This window comes from Plasmodium gaboni, chromosome 10 (assembly GCF_001602025.1).
Source record: "Plasmodium gaboni strain SY75 chromosome 10, whole genome shotgun sequence".
Taxonomy (NCBI): domain Eukaryota; phylum Apicomplexa; class Aconoidasida; order Haemosporida; family Plasmodiidae; genus Plasmodium; species Plasmodium gaboni.
Genome location: NC_031490.1, coordinates 959,127 through 978,331, shown reverse-complemented (window position 1 = coordinate 978,331; position 19,205 = coordinate 959,127). Strand labels below are relative to the sequence as shown.

The 19,205-nt window shown below is 18.4% G+C and overlaps 1 protein-coding gene across 1 annotated transcript in view; it reads left to right on the top strand.

Annotated features, from left to right (window-relative positions):
* PGSY75_1025500 (hypothetical protein) overlaps positions 1-18,839 on the top strand; it is a gene marked incomplete at both ends in the record, with an annotated part of 19,160 nt that extends 321 nt beyond the window's left edge. The window contains 11 exons of the mRNA XM_018786027.1: positions 1-293; positions 419-6,569; positions 7,203-9,932; positions 10,028-10,243; positions 10,343-12,742; positions 12,907-13,839; positions 14,033-17,111; positions 17,272-17,420; positions 17,572-17,831; positions 18,109-18,623; positions 18,754-18,839. The exon at positions 1-293 is cut by the window's left edge and continues 321 nt beyond it. Coding sequence (XP_018641644.1) covers positions 1-293; positions 419-6,569; positions 7,203-9,932; positions 10,028-10,243; positions 10,343-12,742; positions 12,907-13,839; positions 14,033-17,111; positions 17,272-17,420; positions 17,572-17,831; positions 18,109-18,623; positions 18,754-18,839 — 16,812 coding nt within the window. The remainder of the gene's footprint in view (positions 294-418; positions 6,570-7,202; positions 9,933-10,027; positions 10,244-10,342; positions 12,743-12,906; positions 13,840-14,032; positions 17,112-17,271; positions 17,421-17,571; positions 17,832-18,108; positions 18,624-18,753) is intronic.
* Positions 18,840-19,205: the final 366 nt, after the last annotated feature.

Genomic DNA, 19,205 nt, shown 5'->3' with positions numbered 1-19,205 from the left:
AAAAGAAGTGGTGAAAAGATAACACTTTATGGTAATAAAAATGTAGCTAGCCAAAACAAAGAAATTCATATTAAAGAGAAAAAAAAAATATATATTAATAGTAATAGTAATAATAGTAATAATAATATTATTAAGAATGAAGAATGTGAAGAAAGTAATATGGATGAGAAAAAAAAAAATATGGATATCATAGAAGTTAGTTTTAGCATAATAAATAAATGGAGAAATCACAATGAATTGATTGAATTTGTGAAAAATAATTTGAAGAATAATGAATTTATATATGTCAAGAGGTGAATTATATAATATATATATATATTTTTATATATATATATTTTTATATATATATATTTTTATATATATATATATTTTTTTTTTTATATGTATTTTTTTTCTTTTGTTGTTTATTTTTTTTTAGCTTGCCGAATTTTTCTTACGAACTAGCGTGTTGTGAAAATAAAAAAAAAGTGGACGTGCTGTCTATTTCTCTTAATGGTGTCATGATAAACGAAAAGAATGAAACGACATTCTATGAACTGAATGAATGGAAGTGTCATATGAATTTATTAAGGAGCGCTTTAGATTTAAATTTTATACGTAAATATAAATTATATAAATATTTTTTTTTTTTAAAAAATATGATTAAGTGCACAAAATTTAAAAATAAAAAATATTATATAAAAGAGAATTTATTATTTTTGAATGAAGCGTTTTTTAAAGGTTTTATAAAAATAGAAAAAGTATTAAAACATATAAACAAAACAAAGTTAATAGATATAAATATAAATAATATGACTATAGATCAATATGTAGAATTACAAGATGAATATATGTTGAAATTTGATAGTTTTCTTAATAACAAAATTAAATATATAATTAACATTATTTATATTTATTGTATGACTGCATTAAATAATTTTTTAATAAAAAATGACATTAATATAAAAAAGAAACAAATCGAAAATGACGAAGAAATTATTGATATGTCGAAGAATGATAATATCCATACTATTGAAATGGCCAATGAACAAATTCTTGGTGATACAAGGATTCTATTATCTACTAAAAAAAAAAAAAACGATCACAATGTATATGGAAAAAACATAATAAATACAGATATAAAACAATTTGAAAAAGAAAAAGAAAAAGAAAAAGAAAAAAAAAAATTTGATATTCATAATAAAATATATAAAAAAAAAAAAATATATAATCAAAATAAAGATGATAACGAAATAAACATATATTATAACAAGATAGCTCTTAGTAATTGTTATAGCATATATTTAAAAAAATTTATTCAAGTATGTCAATATATGTGTGATAATGTCCTACGAAATATTATAATAAATACATATACATATTTTCTAGATTTATTAGATCCTTATTTCGAATCTAATCATGAACATAGAAAAGACATGAACGATCTCCACTATTCTAATCACAGCGCTAATATTTTTGTGGATAAAGAAAAATATTATGGTAAGCAAAAAAAAAAATACAATAAGGATGATAATAAAAATTATGAAAATATATGTTATCAAACAAATATGGATCTAACAAAAAATCAGCCACATGGAACTCATCCTTATGTAAGCGTAAATAAGAAGAGAAATGATGAGAGGGAGAAGCAAAAACAAGGAAAAAAATTCTTTTTTTCATCTATTAAAACAAATAGGAAGGGTGATTATAATAGTGAGGAGAAAGTAAACAATTATAAATCTAAGTATGTTGTCAAGAGGAGTGATAAGAACATGTGCGTCAGCGAGAAGGTGACCAATGATATGATTAAAAAAAGGAATGAAAATAATGTAAATAATGAAAATAATGAAAATAATGATAATATTGATAATAATATTAATAATAATAATGATGATGATAATAATAAAAAAAAAAATAACAGTGATAATAATGAGGGGGGGAATGAAAATATGTCAAATAATAATGTTTGTCTTTTCAACATTACTATTAGCATTAAAAATAATCATTTACATATAAATCCAGAATATGAACTACTTATAAATACTATGACTAAATATATAAATAAAAGTATAGAGAATATATGCAAGAGGGAAGAGTTTATAACAAGTTATAAAATAAAAGAATTTTTTAGAAACGAAATTTTTATTGACAAGATTATATTTCATAAATATAATAATGAATATATAAATAATAATAAAAATGATTTTAGTGATAAAAATATGGATGGTTTTAAAGATAACCATGTTGATGGTTACAATACATATAATAACAACGCCAATTATGATAATAGGAAGTTTGAAGATTTTATTCTTAATGATGAGACTATACATAATTTAGATATTGAATTAAAAGAAAAGATAGAACTACTTTATGATTATATGGTAGATGTATGTCAAGAATTTTATATAATAATAGATACTTATAATAAGTATGATGAATTAAATATTGAAGAAATTGATATAATGGATGTTGAATTTATTTCTAATTTATTTTTATCATTAAAAGAATTAGAAAATAAAATAAAACGAATGAGTAAACAATTAAATATTCATATATTTAAAGTTGATAGTACAATATTAATTGAATATATATTAAAGAATATAAATAAAAAATGGACTCTCTTAATAAATTATTTACCTACATTAAATAATAAAACTATAGAGAATTTAACAAAAAAATTAGATACTTCTTTAAATATTATAAATAAAACACCTACAAATATAAATGAACTTGTATCATATATAGAATTTGTTAATACATTTCTTAATAATTTAGTATCTATAGAAGAAGAAATGGAATCTATATCTTCTTTATTCTTATTATTTAAAAAATATTATATAAGTATATGTGGGAATCAAACTACAAAAATATTTCATATGAACCAAAAAATGAACTTTATTAAAAGTATATTAAACACCGAAGTAAATTATGATATACAATATAGTTTTATATTTAAAGAACTCAATTCTCAAATTAATAATGTTGAAAAAAATATACAAAACTATTTAAACATAATGAATACAAATATTATGGATCAAGAAATTAATTATGACTTGAGTGATATAGTAGCACACTTGAATTGTGTATATCCTATAAATGACATAAATGAAGTTTTTTATAAAAATTTTGATGACCATACAAAGGAGTATGTAAATAAAGATCAAGACCACCTCGATCATACATCATATAAAGGTGGTAATAATATGGAAGAAAATAATATGGAAGAAAATAATATGAAAGAAAATAATATGAAAGAAAATAATATGGAAGATAATAATATGGAAGATAATAATATGGAAGATAATAATATGGAAGATAATAATATGGAAGAAAATAATATGGAAGAAAATAATATGAAAGAAAATAATATGAAAGAAAATAATATGGAAGATAATAATATGGAAGATAATAATATGGAAGATAATAATATGGAAGATAATAATATGGAACATAATAATATGGAACATAATAATATGAAAGAAAATAATATGAAAGAAAATAATAATGGTGATGATCCCAGTTATATGTTGAAAGATATGTTTTCAATTAATTTTAATAATAATACAATTTTGATACATGAAGAAGAGAAAAAGAGAAAAAAATTTTATACATTCCATGTACTAGAATTTCTCAGATTAAAAATACTAGAGATAAAACAAGATGTAGATAAATATATTCATTATCAAAATGTTTTAAAAATAAAAAAAAACGAATTCGTTAATTTTTCTTTATTGTGTAATATGTATATTAATAATAGTCTTACCATCTATACTTTCTTTCAATATATAAATCTGAATGAGAAATATAGACATAAAAAAATTTTTTATTTAAACATATCTCAATTATATAATGATATAAATAATATCAATATTTTTTTTAAGAAAATAAATAAAAATTTTGTAAACAATGAAATATATGATAAGTGTAAAAAGTTCAATGTGACATATGAGCATGTAATAAAACTTCTGAAATATCTACAACCAATATATACAAATAAAAAATATTTCAGCAGAGCTATAGATCTGTTGAATGATGCGTATGCTGGTGATAACCACGTTGTAGATAATATAAATGATATGTATAGAATAAGGGGTTCGCAAGAAAAAGAAAAAAATGAAAAAAGTAAAAATAATGACACATTTAAAAATAATGACACACATACAAATAATGACGCACATACAAATAATGACGCACATACAAATAATGACGCACATACAAATAATGACACACATACAAATATGAACTATATATTATCATATGATACACGTCAAAAACATAAGTCCAATGAAAAGACAAACGCCACTTATGATAACACACAATGTGACAAACAAGATAATATACAGCACATTCAAAAAAAAGAAAAAAAAATTTTATCCTATAATTATGAACTGATAATACTAGAGAAATTATTTGGACTTCCGTTTGGTAGTTTTCTAAATTGTATTGAAAAGATCTGTTTTGAATTTGAGAAAGAAAAAAAGATTAACGATAGATTTGAGCATATAAAAACTTGTTTAAAAAAATATAAATTAGATGTTAGTCTTATGAACAAAAAAGTATATTTTATAAATAATATAGATGAACTGATAAGATATATTAAAAAAATAATAGATGAATTATTTTTTATACAGAATGATAAATATAGTAAACATATATATAAAGAAATATATAAATTATCAAAGCAATTATTAAATTTTAAAAATATATTAGTTATAATTAAAAAAATTCAAACATATTATATAAATATATTACAAAAATATAAAAATAATGAAATAAAAAAATCTACAAACGATTCAGAATTTTTCTCTTCCATAATTAATACATATAAATATCATTGTGAAGAATTTTTTATATATCCACAAATAAATAAACATGTTGAAAAAAATTATGATATACAATATTTTTCTAACTTATTAAAACAAATTCAAGAACTTATTACTACTGTAAATTTATATATATTAAATAAAAGAAAAGAATTCTTTTCTTTCTTTTTATTAAATGATGAAAAATTTCTACATATATATTTAAATATTAAAGATATAAAAACATTAAATAAATATATACAACATATATTCCCTTGTATTAAAAAACTTATCTATCAAAATGAAATTATTTGTGGTGTTGTCAGCCACGATAATCAAAGAATAATATTCAAGGAAGAAATAAAATATAAAAAGTTGGAATTTTTATTAAATCAAATTAATATGGAAATTAAAAATTGGGTTCAAAAAAATATACAAACGTTTTTAAAAAATGAAATCATTCAAAAGGACATAAAACATAAAGATAATAATAATAATAAGAAAAATGATGATGATGGTAATAATAATAATAATAATAAATATGATGATGATGATAATAATAATAATCATGATGATGATGATAATAATAATAATCATGATGGTGACAAAAATTTTGATGACTCTTTATTTTTCTGTCCTTTAAAAGAAGATACTTATTTAATATTTATAACTATTACAAATATGCAGCTATTATTCATTATATTAAACATATATTTTACATACATCATGGATATATTTATAAAAAATATAAAAAAAAATAAATACTTAATTTATATCTTATCTCAAAATGTGATACATCTAATACAAAAAATATATAATAAAAATTTATATTTGTCAAATGGGGATGATAATATGAGTGTAGACAATATATCGATGAATGAACCAAAAAAATTAACCCATACAAATATAAATATAAATAATATCAATAATAATAATAATGATGATGATAATGATAATATTCATAATTCTTCTTATTATTATAATAAACATTTAATATTCATTCTTTTATTTTTTATGAACATGAAAGAAAAAATGTTATCCATCCTTAATGATAATTGCCCCAATATTTCATCAAGCCATTTTAATTATCTAGAATTAAGTAAACATTATTTTAAAAATAATGATTATATTATACAATTTTTTCATCATAATATAAAATATAAATATGAATTATTAAATAATTATAACTATACTCTAGATATTATATATCACGAAAAAAATTATTCTTTCTTATTATATAAATATTTATCAAATCATTTTATTACCTTATATTCAAATAATTCTTATTCAATTAATTATACAAAGAATTTTTCAATACTTTTAGGTTTTCATTATTTTCTAATTAATCATATTAATTTAAATAAAAATGATATCCTAAATTTTTTATCATGTTCTGTATCATCTAATATATCCTTATTTTTTTATCAAGTAGATAAATATAAACCACATATTTTATCTTTATTAAATAAACAATTAAACATAATTAATTATCATCTACAAAATAAAAAAAAACAAATTATTATTAATAATCAAGAATTAAATCTAAATAAAAGAAATCTTATATATCTATCTATAAGTAAACAATATTATCCACCTATTTCTTATTATTATTCAAAAAAATATTATAATAATATTCATTCAAACTTTAATTTCTCATATACCATATTTCAATCTTCGAAGCCATTCCCTTTGTCTATTTTTTATCTTCTATACTTTTCTTTCGGTTATAGAAACCCAGATCTTATATCTGTAGCAACTTACAAGACATATCTGTATCTAAAAAAACACGTAATGATATATCTTATATATATGTAATGTATATATAATGTATATATATAATGTATATATCATGTATATATAGTGTATATGTATTTTTTTTTTTTTTTCTTAAATTACCTGAACAATTCATAAAAAAAAAAAAAAAAAAAAAAAATTTTAGCTACCTATGTAATAGTTTATATTATTCCATTAAATAAGTTGTACGTACAAAGTGGGGGGAAAAAAAAAAAAAATTTAATTATTTGATATATAAATGAATATATTTACAAATTTAGACTATATATTTAAATAAATATATATTTATGTATACATTTTATTATTTATCATATAATATTGCCTGACCTGTTCATATATAATATATATATATATATATATATATATATATATATATATATATTTTAATATCGATAAAAATAATGAAATAGTATTATAGCTAGCTATTAATTATATTTCCTTCAATAACTTATATATAGAGTTCCTTTTGTTAGTATGAGTAGTGATAGAATAGGATAAAAATGAATAAATGGAAATATTTATTTGTATCTTTTAAATAAAACATTTTTACATCATAAAAAAAAAATTAATGTATACACACACATATATATATATATATATATGTGTGTGTATTTTTTTTTTTTTTAGGAAGAACTTAAGAGTTATGTGAATCAAAGAAAAATCATTCATATCATAAAATTGAGCATAAGAAAAAATAAAGAAGAAGAAGAGGAAGAATACAAAGTGTGCAAGGAAATTATAAAATATGTATCACAATTTGTAGGATATGAAAAAATTAAAGATATAATAAATAACATTTGCTTATTATTTAATTTGAGAAGAGAATGTCAATTAACGCTAGCTCACTATGTAGACAAAAAACAAAAAGAAGAAGATGTAGATGGTGAATATTATGTTGAAAACTTGTTTGATGATGAGAATAATACAAAAAAGAGAAATAAAAAATATTTTAGTGATTGGAAAAATGAGCTTGATAAAATAATTATTGGTTTAATAAAAAAAACGAAAATACCGTTTTTAAAATATCAAGTATATAAAGCAACGGAATTATACAAATTATTGAATTATATATATGATGATAATAAAAAAAAAATAAAAATTAATAAAGGACAAGGTGAAGAGAAAATCGAAGAAATAAATGAAAGTATTAAGGAATCAACTGGATATATTAAAAATATTTTAATAATAGGGAAAAATTATTCAGGTGCTAATAGTATTATTTTTTTATTATATCAATTTTTAAAAAATTTAGAAGGAACATGCTTTTGTGCTTATGATATTTGTAGTATAGATAAAATAAATTTACATTATTGTTCTGCTGAAGATATATTAAAATATGTTTTTTATAAAAGTGAAAATATGAATGAAGATACAAAAGAAAATTTTGAGCAAAGAAAAGAAGCAGGAGAACATAGTATGTTAGGTTCTACAACTCATAGGAATGATATCAAGCGTGATAAAGAAGATAATACTTATAATAATAATAATAATACTTATAATAATACTTATAATAATAATAATACTTATAGTAATAATAATTTTTTTGATGAAAAAACCTCTCGCTGTGATGAACATAAAAATTCAGATAAAAAAAAAAAGAAAGTAAATGTTTCTCATTCAAAGAATGTAACATATAATAATAATCCAATTAAAAATATGGAATTTATAAATTTAAATATGTTTAAGAAGACTGAAGAAAGTATTATTCTTAATAAAAAACAAATAAAAAAAAATCTTTTTTTAAAATATATTAATGTTAGTGATATGAATATTGTTGATAAAATTTGCAATTATACTATAAAAAAAAATATATATAACCAAATAAATAAAGATACTCATACAATTATTAAGGATGATGTAATTAATAATAAATGTTTTTTTTATAAACCTGAAAGTTTATGTTCTATGTCTCCATATATTATTGATAAATGTTATTTTGTTCATATAAAAAATAAAATTCCTTACAATTCTTTTATCTCTTATACTGTCAATAAGATGAATGTCTACAAGTTTATAAAAAATAAAATTATAAAATTGTTTGAAGACTTAATTATAGAAGCATTGAATTTTTTTAACAACGAAAAAATAATTAATAATAAAATATCATCCTTTTATTTTAAAAAAGAAAAAAAAAGAGTACATCCTTTGAAAGAATCAAAAAATAAAAAGTTTTCAGAAAAAAATAATGTGAATGATAAAGGTGGTATGCAGCATGGAGATGAAGAGAAAAAACATAACACGATGGAACTGACAAAGACAATTAATAATAATATAAATAATAATAATATGAATAATATGAATAATATGAATAATAATACAAATGTTCGTGGGAGGAAGAATGAAATGTGCACATACTCCAACCAAAATAATAATGAATATATTAAGAATAAAGATAGTAGTGACACAGATATAAAAAGAAGACAAAAACGTGATAGAATAAATTCTTTTGAAGAAGATGATAGTGAAAATATTTATTTTGAAGAGAGGAAGGAAATATTTAATAATAATGATGATAATTTAAATATATACAAATTAAAGGATGAGGATATTATGTTAAAGAAAGATTTAATATATTTATATAATAAATCAGATATATATAAAGATTATATAATTGAATTAATAGATGAAAAGAATATACCAGTTTATATACATATAAATAATTTAATATATATGTTTGGAATGTTTGTAGAATATTTTTTATATATATTAAAAGAAAAAAAAGGATATGATAAAAGAACTCTTGAAACTCATATAAATAATATTGTGATAATTAGTTTTATATATACATTTACATCATTTATGAGTAAAGAAATAAGAAATAGATTTGAAATATATATATTGAAATATATTAATAATATATCTATAATACCACGTAATACATCATTTTTACATATATACTATAATATAGAAACCAATAAATTATGTAGACAAGAAAAAATATATCGAAATGAAAATATTATAATAGAAAAAAATAAATTAATAAACAATATACTTGTAACAAATAATAGTTTTTATTTATATGAAGATTTAAATATATTATCTATTTTAAATTTTTTAAATATTTTGACAAATATTAATTTACCCTTTTTAATAATGGGGCATTCAAATATGGCTAAATCTTTATCTGTCTATAATTTTTTAAATAAAAAAAAACAAACCAATAACTATCATTTTATTTTTTCTTTTAATTATTCATTTCAATATAATGACATAATAAAAACCTTAAAAAAAAAATTAGATTTTTCAAAGCCTACTGTCGATCAGGATATAACCATATTTATTGATGACATATATTGTGATTATCATGATAATTCATACAATACATTTCAATTCTTATATGCCCTCATAAATGACAAGGTAAAACAAACAAAAAAACAAACATATGTATATATATATATATATATATATTTTTTTTTTTTTTTTTTTTTTTTTTTTTTTTTTTTTCTTTTCAGTCCTTTTTCGATATAGAATATAATAAAAACGTCCTCTTCAGAAATAAAAAAATTTTATGCACAATGAATGATGAAAATATGTTGATCGATCAAAAACATAAATCGATAATATCCAAGATATATAAAAATTTCTTTGTATTTAAGATTTCTTCTATGACTATAAAGGACATAAAGAATGTTTATTCGAATATTATAGAATGTCTATTTCTTAAATATGTAAGTGTATAAATAAATAAATAAATATATATATATAAAATATATATATATATATATTTATACATATAATATACATTTTTATGTTTTTCCTTTTTAAAGAATTTTTATGAAGAGGTTGTAAACGAGTGTAATAATTTTATTAGTCTTATCTTAGAAGTGTTTGAAAATATATTTCGAACAGACCGAAAGGATATAAACAACAACAAAAATAATAATAATAATAATAATAATAGTAATAATAATAGTAATAATAATAATAATAGTAATAATAATAATTATTATTATTATCATTATGATAGTGTTTATTACCTACATATGAACAAACTTAACAATGTTATAAATTATATGTTATTATATGACAAAGAATGTAGTACCAATTTTAATAATATATTAAATTTATTTAGAAAAGATATAGAACGTATTTTTTGTGATTCTAACCTATTAAGCTATAAAAAAAAAATAGAATATAAAAAAATTATTAACGAGGCTTTTTTAAAATATTTTGACAAACATATAATGTGCATGAAAAATGATTTGTTTATAAATGTAGATAATTACAAATTATATAAATTAGAAAATAAGAATGATATATATGAAAATGATTATAATATGTTAAGCATAAATAATTTAAAGGAATACTTCTTTTTTTCTTCAAAAGATGACAATAGAACAAAAGATTTGTTCTTATATAAAATATTAGTAGATCATATAATTAGTATAAATACTTATCTTCTTTTAAAAAGGACTAACATAATATTTGTGAATCATCAAAGTGTGTTAATAAATAAAATTGTTACTATATTTTGTTATTATAAATATTATAATTTGTATGGCTTGCAAGGTCATATAGAGCAAATTAAAAAGGAAATTAAAAAGGCATATGATCGAGCAATAAAAGGATATGACATGGATGAAGAAGAGGAAGTATATAGGAAGGAAACCATAAATAAAAAAAATGACAAAAAAAAAAAAAATGATGACAATGAAAAAAATGATGACAATAAAAAAAATGATGACAATAAAAAAAATGATGACAATAAAAAAAATGATGACAACAATAAAAAAAATGTTCACAACAATAATAATAACAGTAATGATAATTATTATAATAACATGTTCAATGTTCGAAATGTTTTTGTTTCCAAATTGGTAGATGAACCTGAATATTTAAATTTTTTAGATAATGTCCTATATAATGGTGGAATAGAAATATTATATGATTGTTTTATAGACGAATATTATTTATATATTATGAATATGATAAAACATAAAGATATAATGATAGAAGGAAATTTTAATAATTATATCTCGTCTTTATTATTAGATATGAATCATTTTATTTTATACACTGATAATTTTCTTTTAATATATGAAAAATATAAAAATAAATATAGAAAGATATTTAAAAGTTGTCATATAATATCTTTAAATTTATTTTATTATGAAACAAATAATTTTAATATATTTAATATATCTTTGTGTATATTTAATTATATAAATAATAGACAAACCTCATCATTTTTTTTATTTAAAAATAAAAATAAAAATAATAATGATATTTATTATGAAAAAGGACAAGAAAATATATATGAGGAACTTTTACAAATGGATGGAATAATTCAAAAATATAATAACAAAGTGAGAAGAAAAAATGACAAAATAAATAATATGACTTATATGAATAATATAATATATTATCCTTCTAAATATAATCATCAATATGAGGATAATATTTATATGTCTACTCCACATTCTTCTTACTCTCAATCATTTTATAAACATGGAGATGATAATTATATAAAAAATATATATTTCAATATAGAATATTTAATAAACAAAACTAAAGATATATATACACAATTACTAAATGACCAAGTGAATCATTTTATTAATAAAAAAGAGACATGTAAAAAATATTTGTCTTCTTTTTTCGAACCAGACTTATATAACAAAATAAATAATATTATAAAAGATATAAAAAATATAAACAAACAAATAGATAATATTAATAAATGTATATATTCAAAATTAAAAATATATGAAAATAAAATTTATGTTACTAAAAAATATTTAAATTTTATAACCAAAGATGATTTTTATTATTTCAAATATAATAACCAAAATAATTATATGGGACTTATTAAAATCTTATATCTATATATAAACAAAAATAAAGAATATATTAAAAAAAATAATAATAATACATTCACATATACATCTTTTATAAAACAAATAAAAAATATAGATAAACATAATATTAATAAAAATATTATTTCTAAATATGAAAATATTTCAAATGTAGAAAAATATATCAACTATAAATTTATATATATCATACATCTCTATATATCATCAATAAATAATTATATAAAACAAAAACATAAAATAAATAAACAATATGAAAATTTAAAACAATTAAATAAAAAAGCTAACACATTGAAGGAAAATCTTCAACACATAATATCTCAAAATTTATCACCTCCATCGCATCAAATATATGTAATATAAAATATATAAAAAATATAAAAAATATAAAAAATATATATGTATATTTTATATATATATGTATATATATTTATATATATATATATATATAATTGTGTCCATATTATTATCTCACTTGTGTTTTTTTTCATATGTTTTATTCTTTTTTATCATCTTAGGAAGAAGTCCTTTCTGTTTATAAACATATAAAAGAAAAAATGAAGACGCAAAAAATATTTCTTCTCTTCAAGTCAGTGATATATACTTATTGTTTGTCATTCACTTATGAGGAAAAAAAAAAATTTTTTAAATTATTATTAAAAGAAAATAATCAAATGGAAGAAGAAGAAGATGAAGATGAAGAAAAAATGAACAATGTAAATCATAAAACCAAAACAGATTACCAGATAGAGAATGAAGAAAAAGACATGGAGAATTGTGATCTTCACGATGATAGTTATAAATATATAAATATAAAAGATCTTTTAAATTATGATAATTTTATTGATATAAATTTTTTAAAAAAATACAAACAAATGAATTTATGTTACGATAAAATGATTATGTTTTATTGTAATGCATTTGATCATTTAAATGATAATGTGATCATATGTATAGATATTTTTTTACAAACAAAAAAATATATGTTGAAAAAATTAATTATGGACAAAAAAAAATTTGTTTACATAAAATATGAATATTTTTATAAAATTAAATTATCTTCTTATAGTATGGAACACACTAATAGCTGTGATAAAATAAATAATGATGATGAAAAAGACAACAAAACATATATTATAAAAAATAATCATATAGATAATTTTATTAAAAAAATTAAACAATTTAATAATAACGATTGTTATTTGATTTTTCAAGGAGTTGATCAAAATATATATAAAATATTGAAACAAAATAATTTAAATATTATATATATTTTTTTAAATGATATTGCCAATATTAATCTTAATAAAATAAACACACATTATCACGTTATCATGTGTAATTATAAAAAGAGAAATATAATTAATGTGATCAAATATTATTATGAAAAGGAAGAACATGAAGATAATCATCAAGATTATTATATCAATCTGGAGGATTATCATGAAAAGGTAAAAAAAAAAAAAAAAAAGCAGACAATATAAAGCAAAACATAAATAGATAAATATAAATAAATAAATAAATATATATATATATATATATTAATTTATTTATTTATTTATTTATTTGTTTGTTTCATTTTATGTGTTCATATATTCATATCATATATTTTATTATTTTTTACTTTTATTTTATTTTGTATAGGTCGTGAACTTGTTCCGTGAATGCTTAAAAAACGAAAAAAAAAAAGAAGATGTTGTAAAGCAACTATCAGAAGAAAAAGACAAATATTATCAACATATAAAAAATTCAAATAATAAAGATAAAAAAGAGTTTCTCTTAATTTATGTTTTTTATTTATTAATACAATCTTTAAAATATATTAATAAACAATATTATATATGTAATACATTCTTCTTAAAAATTCTGAAATCATTTTCTCGTCATTTTAATATAATCAATAATAAACAAGCAGAAATATATATTTTAAACTTTTTTTATTTTCATATTATATCACTTATTTATAATAAAGATATTCTCACAGTCAACTTTATTCTTTCCATATATATAGATATTTTCATCAATAAATGTATTAAATGGAAAGACATCTTTTTATTTTTTAAAAATTTTGAAAATATAAATAAGAAAAAAACTATAATGAAAAAATATATAAATATAAATATAAATAATAATAATTATCAACAGTTATGTCAAATAGAGCCAAATCAAAATATTAAACATAATATAAATATTAAAAGTAAATATAATAATGAAGTTGCACAACCATATAATATACATAATGAACAGATATATAATAAACATAATAATAAAGAATCTAGCCCCTTTGAAAATAATAATTATAATTCTGAAAAGAAAAAAATTATATCCACACAAAATATGAAAGAATCTAAAAGTTTTAATAAGGACAACATAGAAAGATATAACTCAACACTACATGATAATTATTGTTATGATGATGATAATAATAATAGTAATAATAATAATAGTAATTGTAATCAATATTCTTATCATATAGACAGTAGCTCCACAAGCAGATCCGATAGCTCCATTGCTGATGAAACGTTCGGAGTTGTAGAAAATGAACTCGATACTATAGATAATGTAAAAGAATCTAAACATATACTAGGTGATGATGAACATAAAGAATATCATACAGACAAACATAAAGACATCTTCTTTAAAAATTACAACGAATCAGAAAAAATTGATGATAATATGAAAAAAAAAGATTCATTTGAAAATGACAAAAATAAAAATATTATATATATATCACAAAATAATTATATCATACATGTCACAAATGAACAATACAGATTTAAACAACTCACACATAATCTAAACTCATTCATAAAATTATTTTATATTAATAAAAAAAAATTAAAAAAACTTTCTTATGATAATCAAAATAATGATCAAGTGGTGGAAAATTATGAACATGGTCAGGAAAATTCTGACTTGTTCAGAAATTTTGATACATATAGTGAAGATGAGGAAGAAATAGAAAAATATAATAACAATTATGAAAAAGGTGATATAGGAAGTGTTGAATATTATATGTGTGAATTAATAGAATTACAAAAATATAAGCGAAATATTTTTAAAAATTTGATAAGGAATATAAAAAAAAATAAGGAAGAATGGGACAAATATATAAAAAATAAGGATAGAGATAATTATGATAAAATATATATACCATTAAAAGAAATAAATAAGGATGAATTATATTATTACAAAGTTATAGTTGATAAAATAATTAAGAAGGACATGTTAGATATATCTATTAAGACTTATATATCTATAAAATTAAAAAACATTTATATAAATAAAAAATATGTTTTCAATAATTTATACAATTTAATAAATAAATATATGAATATTTCTATAATTCCATTTGAAATGAAACAAATGAATATGCAGGTTTATAATAATGACGAAATAATTAAATTAGAAAACGATAATAATAAAACAGTACACATTTCATTATTAGATGAAATAAAGAATAATACATATTTTATAAACATGATAGATAAAAATGGTAGGATTATCCTTCTTTTTAAAAAACACGTATATAGTTTTATAATATCTAAAATTTTATTAAATAATAATAATGTTACATTAGTAGATATAACATCAGATAATTGTGTTCACACCAAAATTAGTGATATTATTATGATAGATATAAACAATGAAAGGGATAATTACAAGCTTCAAATTTTTATGGAAAAAAATTTAAACAAAATATTTTTTGTATTTTATACTGACTTGAATTTAATAACATTATCTTTAAGAAAAATATCTGTTGTAATTAATCTAGATTTTAGTATGTATTCAAATGAATATTTGAATTTTCTATACTTTGTTATAAATTCAATGAATAACAAAAAATTCAGAAATGAAAATGAATTAAATTCAAAGTATGTATTTTATGTAATGCTTTTCTTTGTCCTTATAAATGAGCAATCACATCTAGAGAATATAAAATTAGATATGGACATAATCAATGAATTATATTTCTTAATTGACATTTTTAATAACTTGCCAAATTTGTTAAGCGAGAAGGAGGACGACACTATGATGGAGATACATGGAAGAGAGTTGATTCAGGATGACAATCAAAATAAAAATCAAAATAAAAATAATACTACTACTACTACCAATAATAATAATAATAATAATAATAATAGTGATGTCAAAAATGCAAACATTGATGTAAAAAATAATACAAATGAAGAACTAAATGACATATATCATAATAAAAATAACCTAGATAATATTAATAACTTAGATAATATTAATAATGATAAAAAAGTGTATGAATCAAAAAATGAAGAAAAATATAAAGAATTTTTTTTTAAATATTTCAATTCATTTTTATCAACTGTGTTTTCTAAAAAAATGATATTAATAAAAAATATCTTATCCTCATTTTTATGTACTTTCTTTTCTATAAGAATTAATAAAAATGTCTTATCAAATATAAATAACATTTTAAAGATATCTAGTAATACCTTTACAATAAATGAATTAATAAAATATATTCAAGAGAATTTCCATTTACTTCAAAAAATATTACAACACAATAAAATATCTCATATATATGAAATTAATTATAATATAAAATCTATGAAAAATATTTTCATATCCAATTCTTTAATTATGAATATGTACGAAAGAAAAAATGCACTTTATCTTATTTTATTATCTTTTGATATTTTCTCCAATTTTAATTTCATAAAACGCGGAATCAACACAACCCCCAAACGTAATAACAACGTATTAAAATATTAATATTAATATTAATATTAATATTAATATTAATATTAATATAAATATGAATATAAATATAAATATATGTATTTATATATATATATATATATATATATATATATGTGTGTATATTTTCTTTATTTATATCAATACAGTAAATTTCATAACGGAGGAATACAACACCCTTTTATTTTATGTGAATGAAATGAAGAGAGAGATTCATTATTTTGTAAAGATGAACGATACAAATATGTCTTTGAATAGTTATTATATGGATATAATGAATGATTTATTAACATATAGGGTATATTCTACATTAATATATACATATATATATATATATATATATATATATATATATATATATATAAGAAACAGCCATATATATATATTTTATTACTTAATTTTTTTTTTTTTTTTTTTTTCCATGTGCATTATATTATTCTCCTTTTTAGGTACCAAGAAAATGGAACTTCCTTGGAAATCATAAAAAAGAAAACATTAAAAACTTGCTCACTTATTTATTAGAAAAATTAAACTATTTGAAATATATTATCAACAAAGAACAAAGAGGAGCTAACAACGTTTACAATATTTCCATGTTCACTAATCCTTTGCTATTCTTTTATTCAATTTTTTTTACATATGCCATTAATATGAACACCAGTTTAAATAATCTCAGCGCCTCTTTTAAATACTCCGAGAAAATTAACAAGTAAAAAAAAAAATAAAAATAAGAAAAAAAAAAAAATATGAGCTGTTCATGTAAAAATATATATATGTTCATGTAAAAATATATATATGTAAAATATATATATGTTCATGAAAAAATCTATATATGTTCATGTAAAAATATATATATGTTCATGTAAAAATCTATATATGTTCATGTAAAAATATATATATGTTCATGCAAAAATATATATATATATATATGTATATATTAATATTTATACGTGTGTACATATTTCATCTTTTTTGTGACAAATTAGAAAGGAAGATGGCATATGGATAGAGCCGCTTAAAATTTATAAAAGTGAATTTACTAAATCGTCGAACAATTTAATTCACAATAGGATTCATAAAAAGAACATAATTTTTTTTAAAATTACAAATGAAGAAAATAAAAATGATGAATATGAAAAATATATGGATGAAGAAGAAAATACAAAAGATGAAGTATCGAATGATGATACATTTGAAAAGGATATAGATTTTATATCTGATGTGTATAAAATTGATGAATGGAATGTTGAAGAAAAAGAAAAGAATTTTTATTACGATTCTCCATATATACTTATAAAAATAAAAAAAAATAAAGAATCTTTAGAAAAAAAAAAAAATGATATTTATGATGAAAAAAATGAAAATAGAGAAAACGATTTAATTCATTTTGAAAAAAATTTTAATTCTTTATTTGATATATTTAAAGACAATGATTATTTAGATTCTCATGACTTTTTATATTATTGTCCAGTGTTCAAATATAATTCTTCAACTGGAAAAAGTAAGAAAAACAAAAAAAAAATATAAAGTGAATAATATAGACAAATGAATGTATTATAATATATATATATATATATATATATTACTTATTAATTTTTTTTTTTTTTTTTTTTTTTTTTTTTTTTTTATAGATGATAAGTTATTATTCTTTTTTCCCCTCCCATGTATATATAATAAGATGATTTACAAAAAATTGAGAGTCCACATGTTAGTATAAAATATTTTTTTCGAATTATATGTTTACAATTTTGTTTGTTATTTATTATTATATATTGGAAAATAATTAATTTATATATATATATATATATATATATATATATTTATTTATTTTTTTTTTTTTTTTTTTTTTTGAACAATGCAAAAATGTGCATAATAAAAAAAATGACATATCATAATAAAGAAATAATAAAACAATAAAATTAAAATAAAATTAAAATAAAATGATAATAAAATGATAATTATATAACAACAAAATATGAACCACATATTTTATTAATCCTTTCATATATCATATATGAATAAATATATAGGTTGGCTATAATATATATATATATATATATTTTATATTGTGTTCTTTGTTATG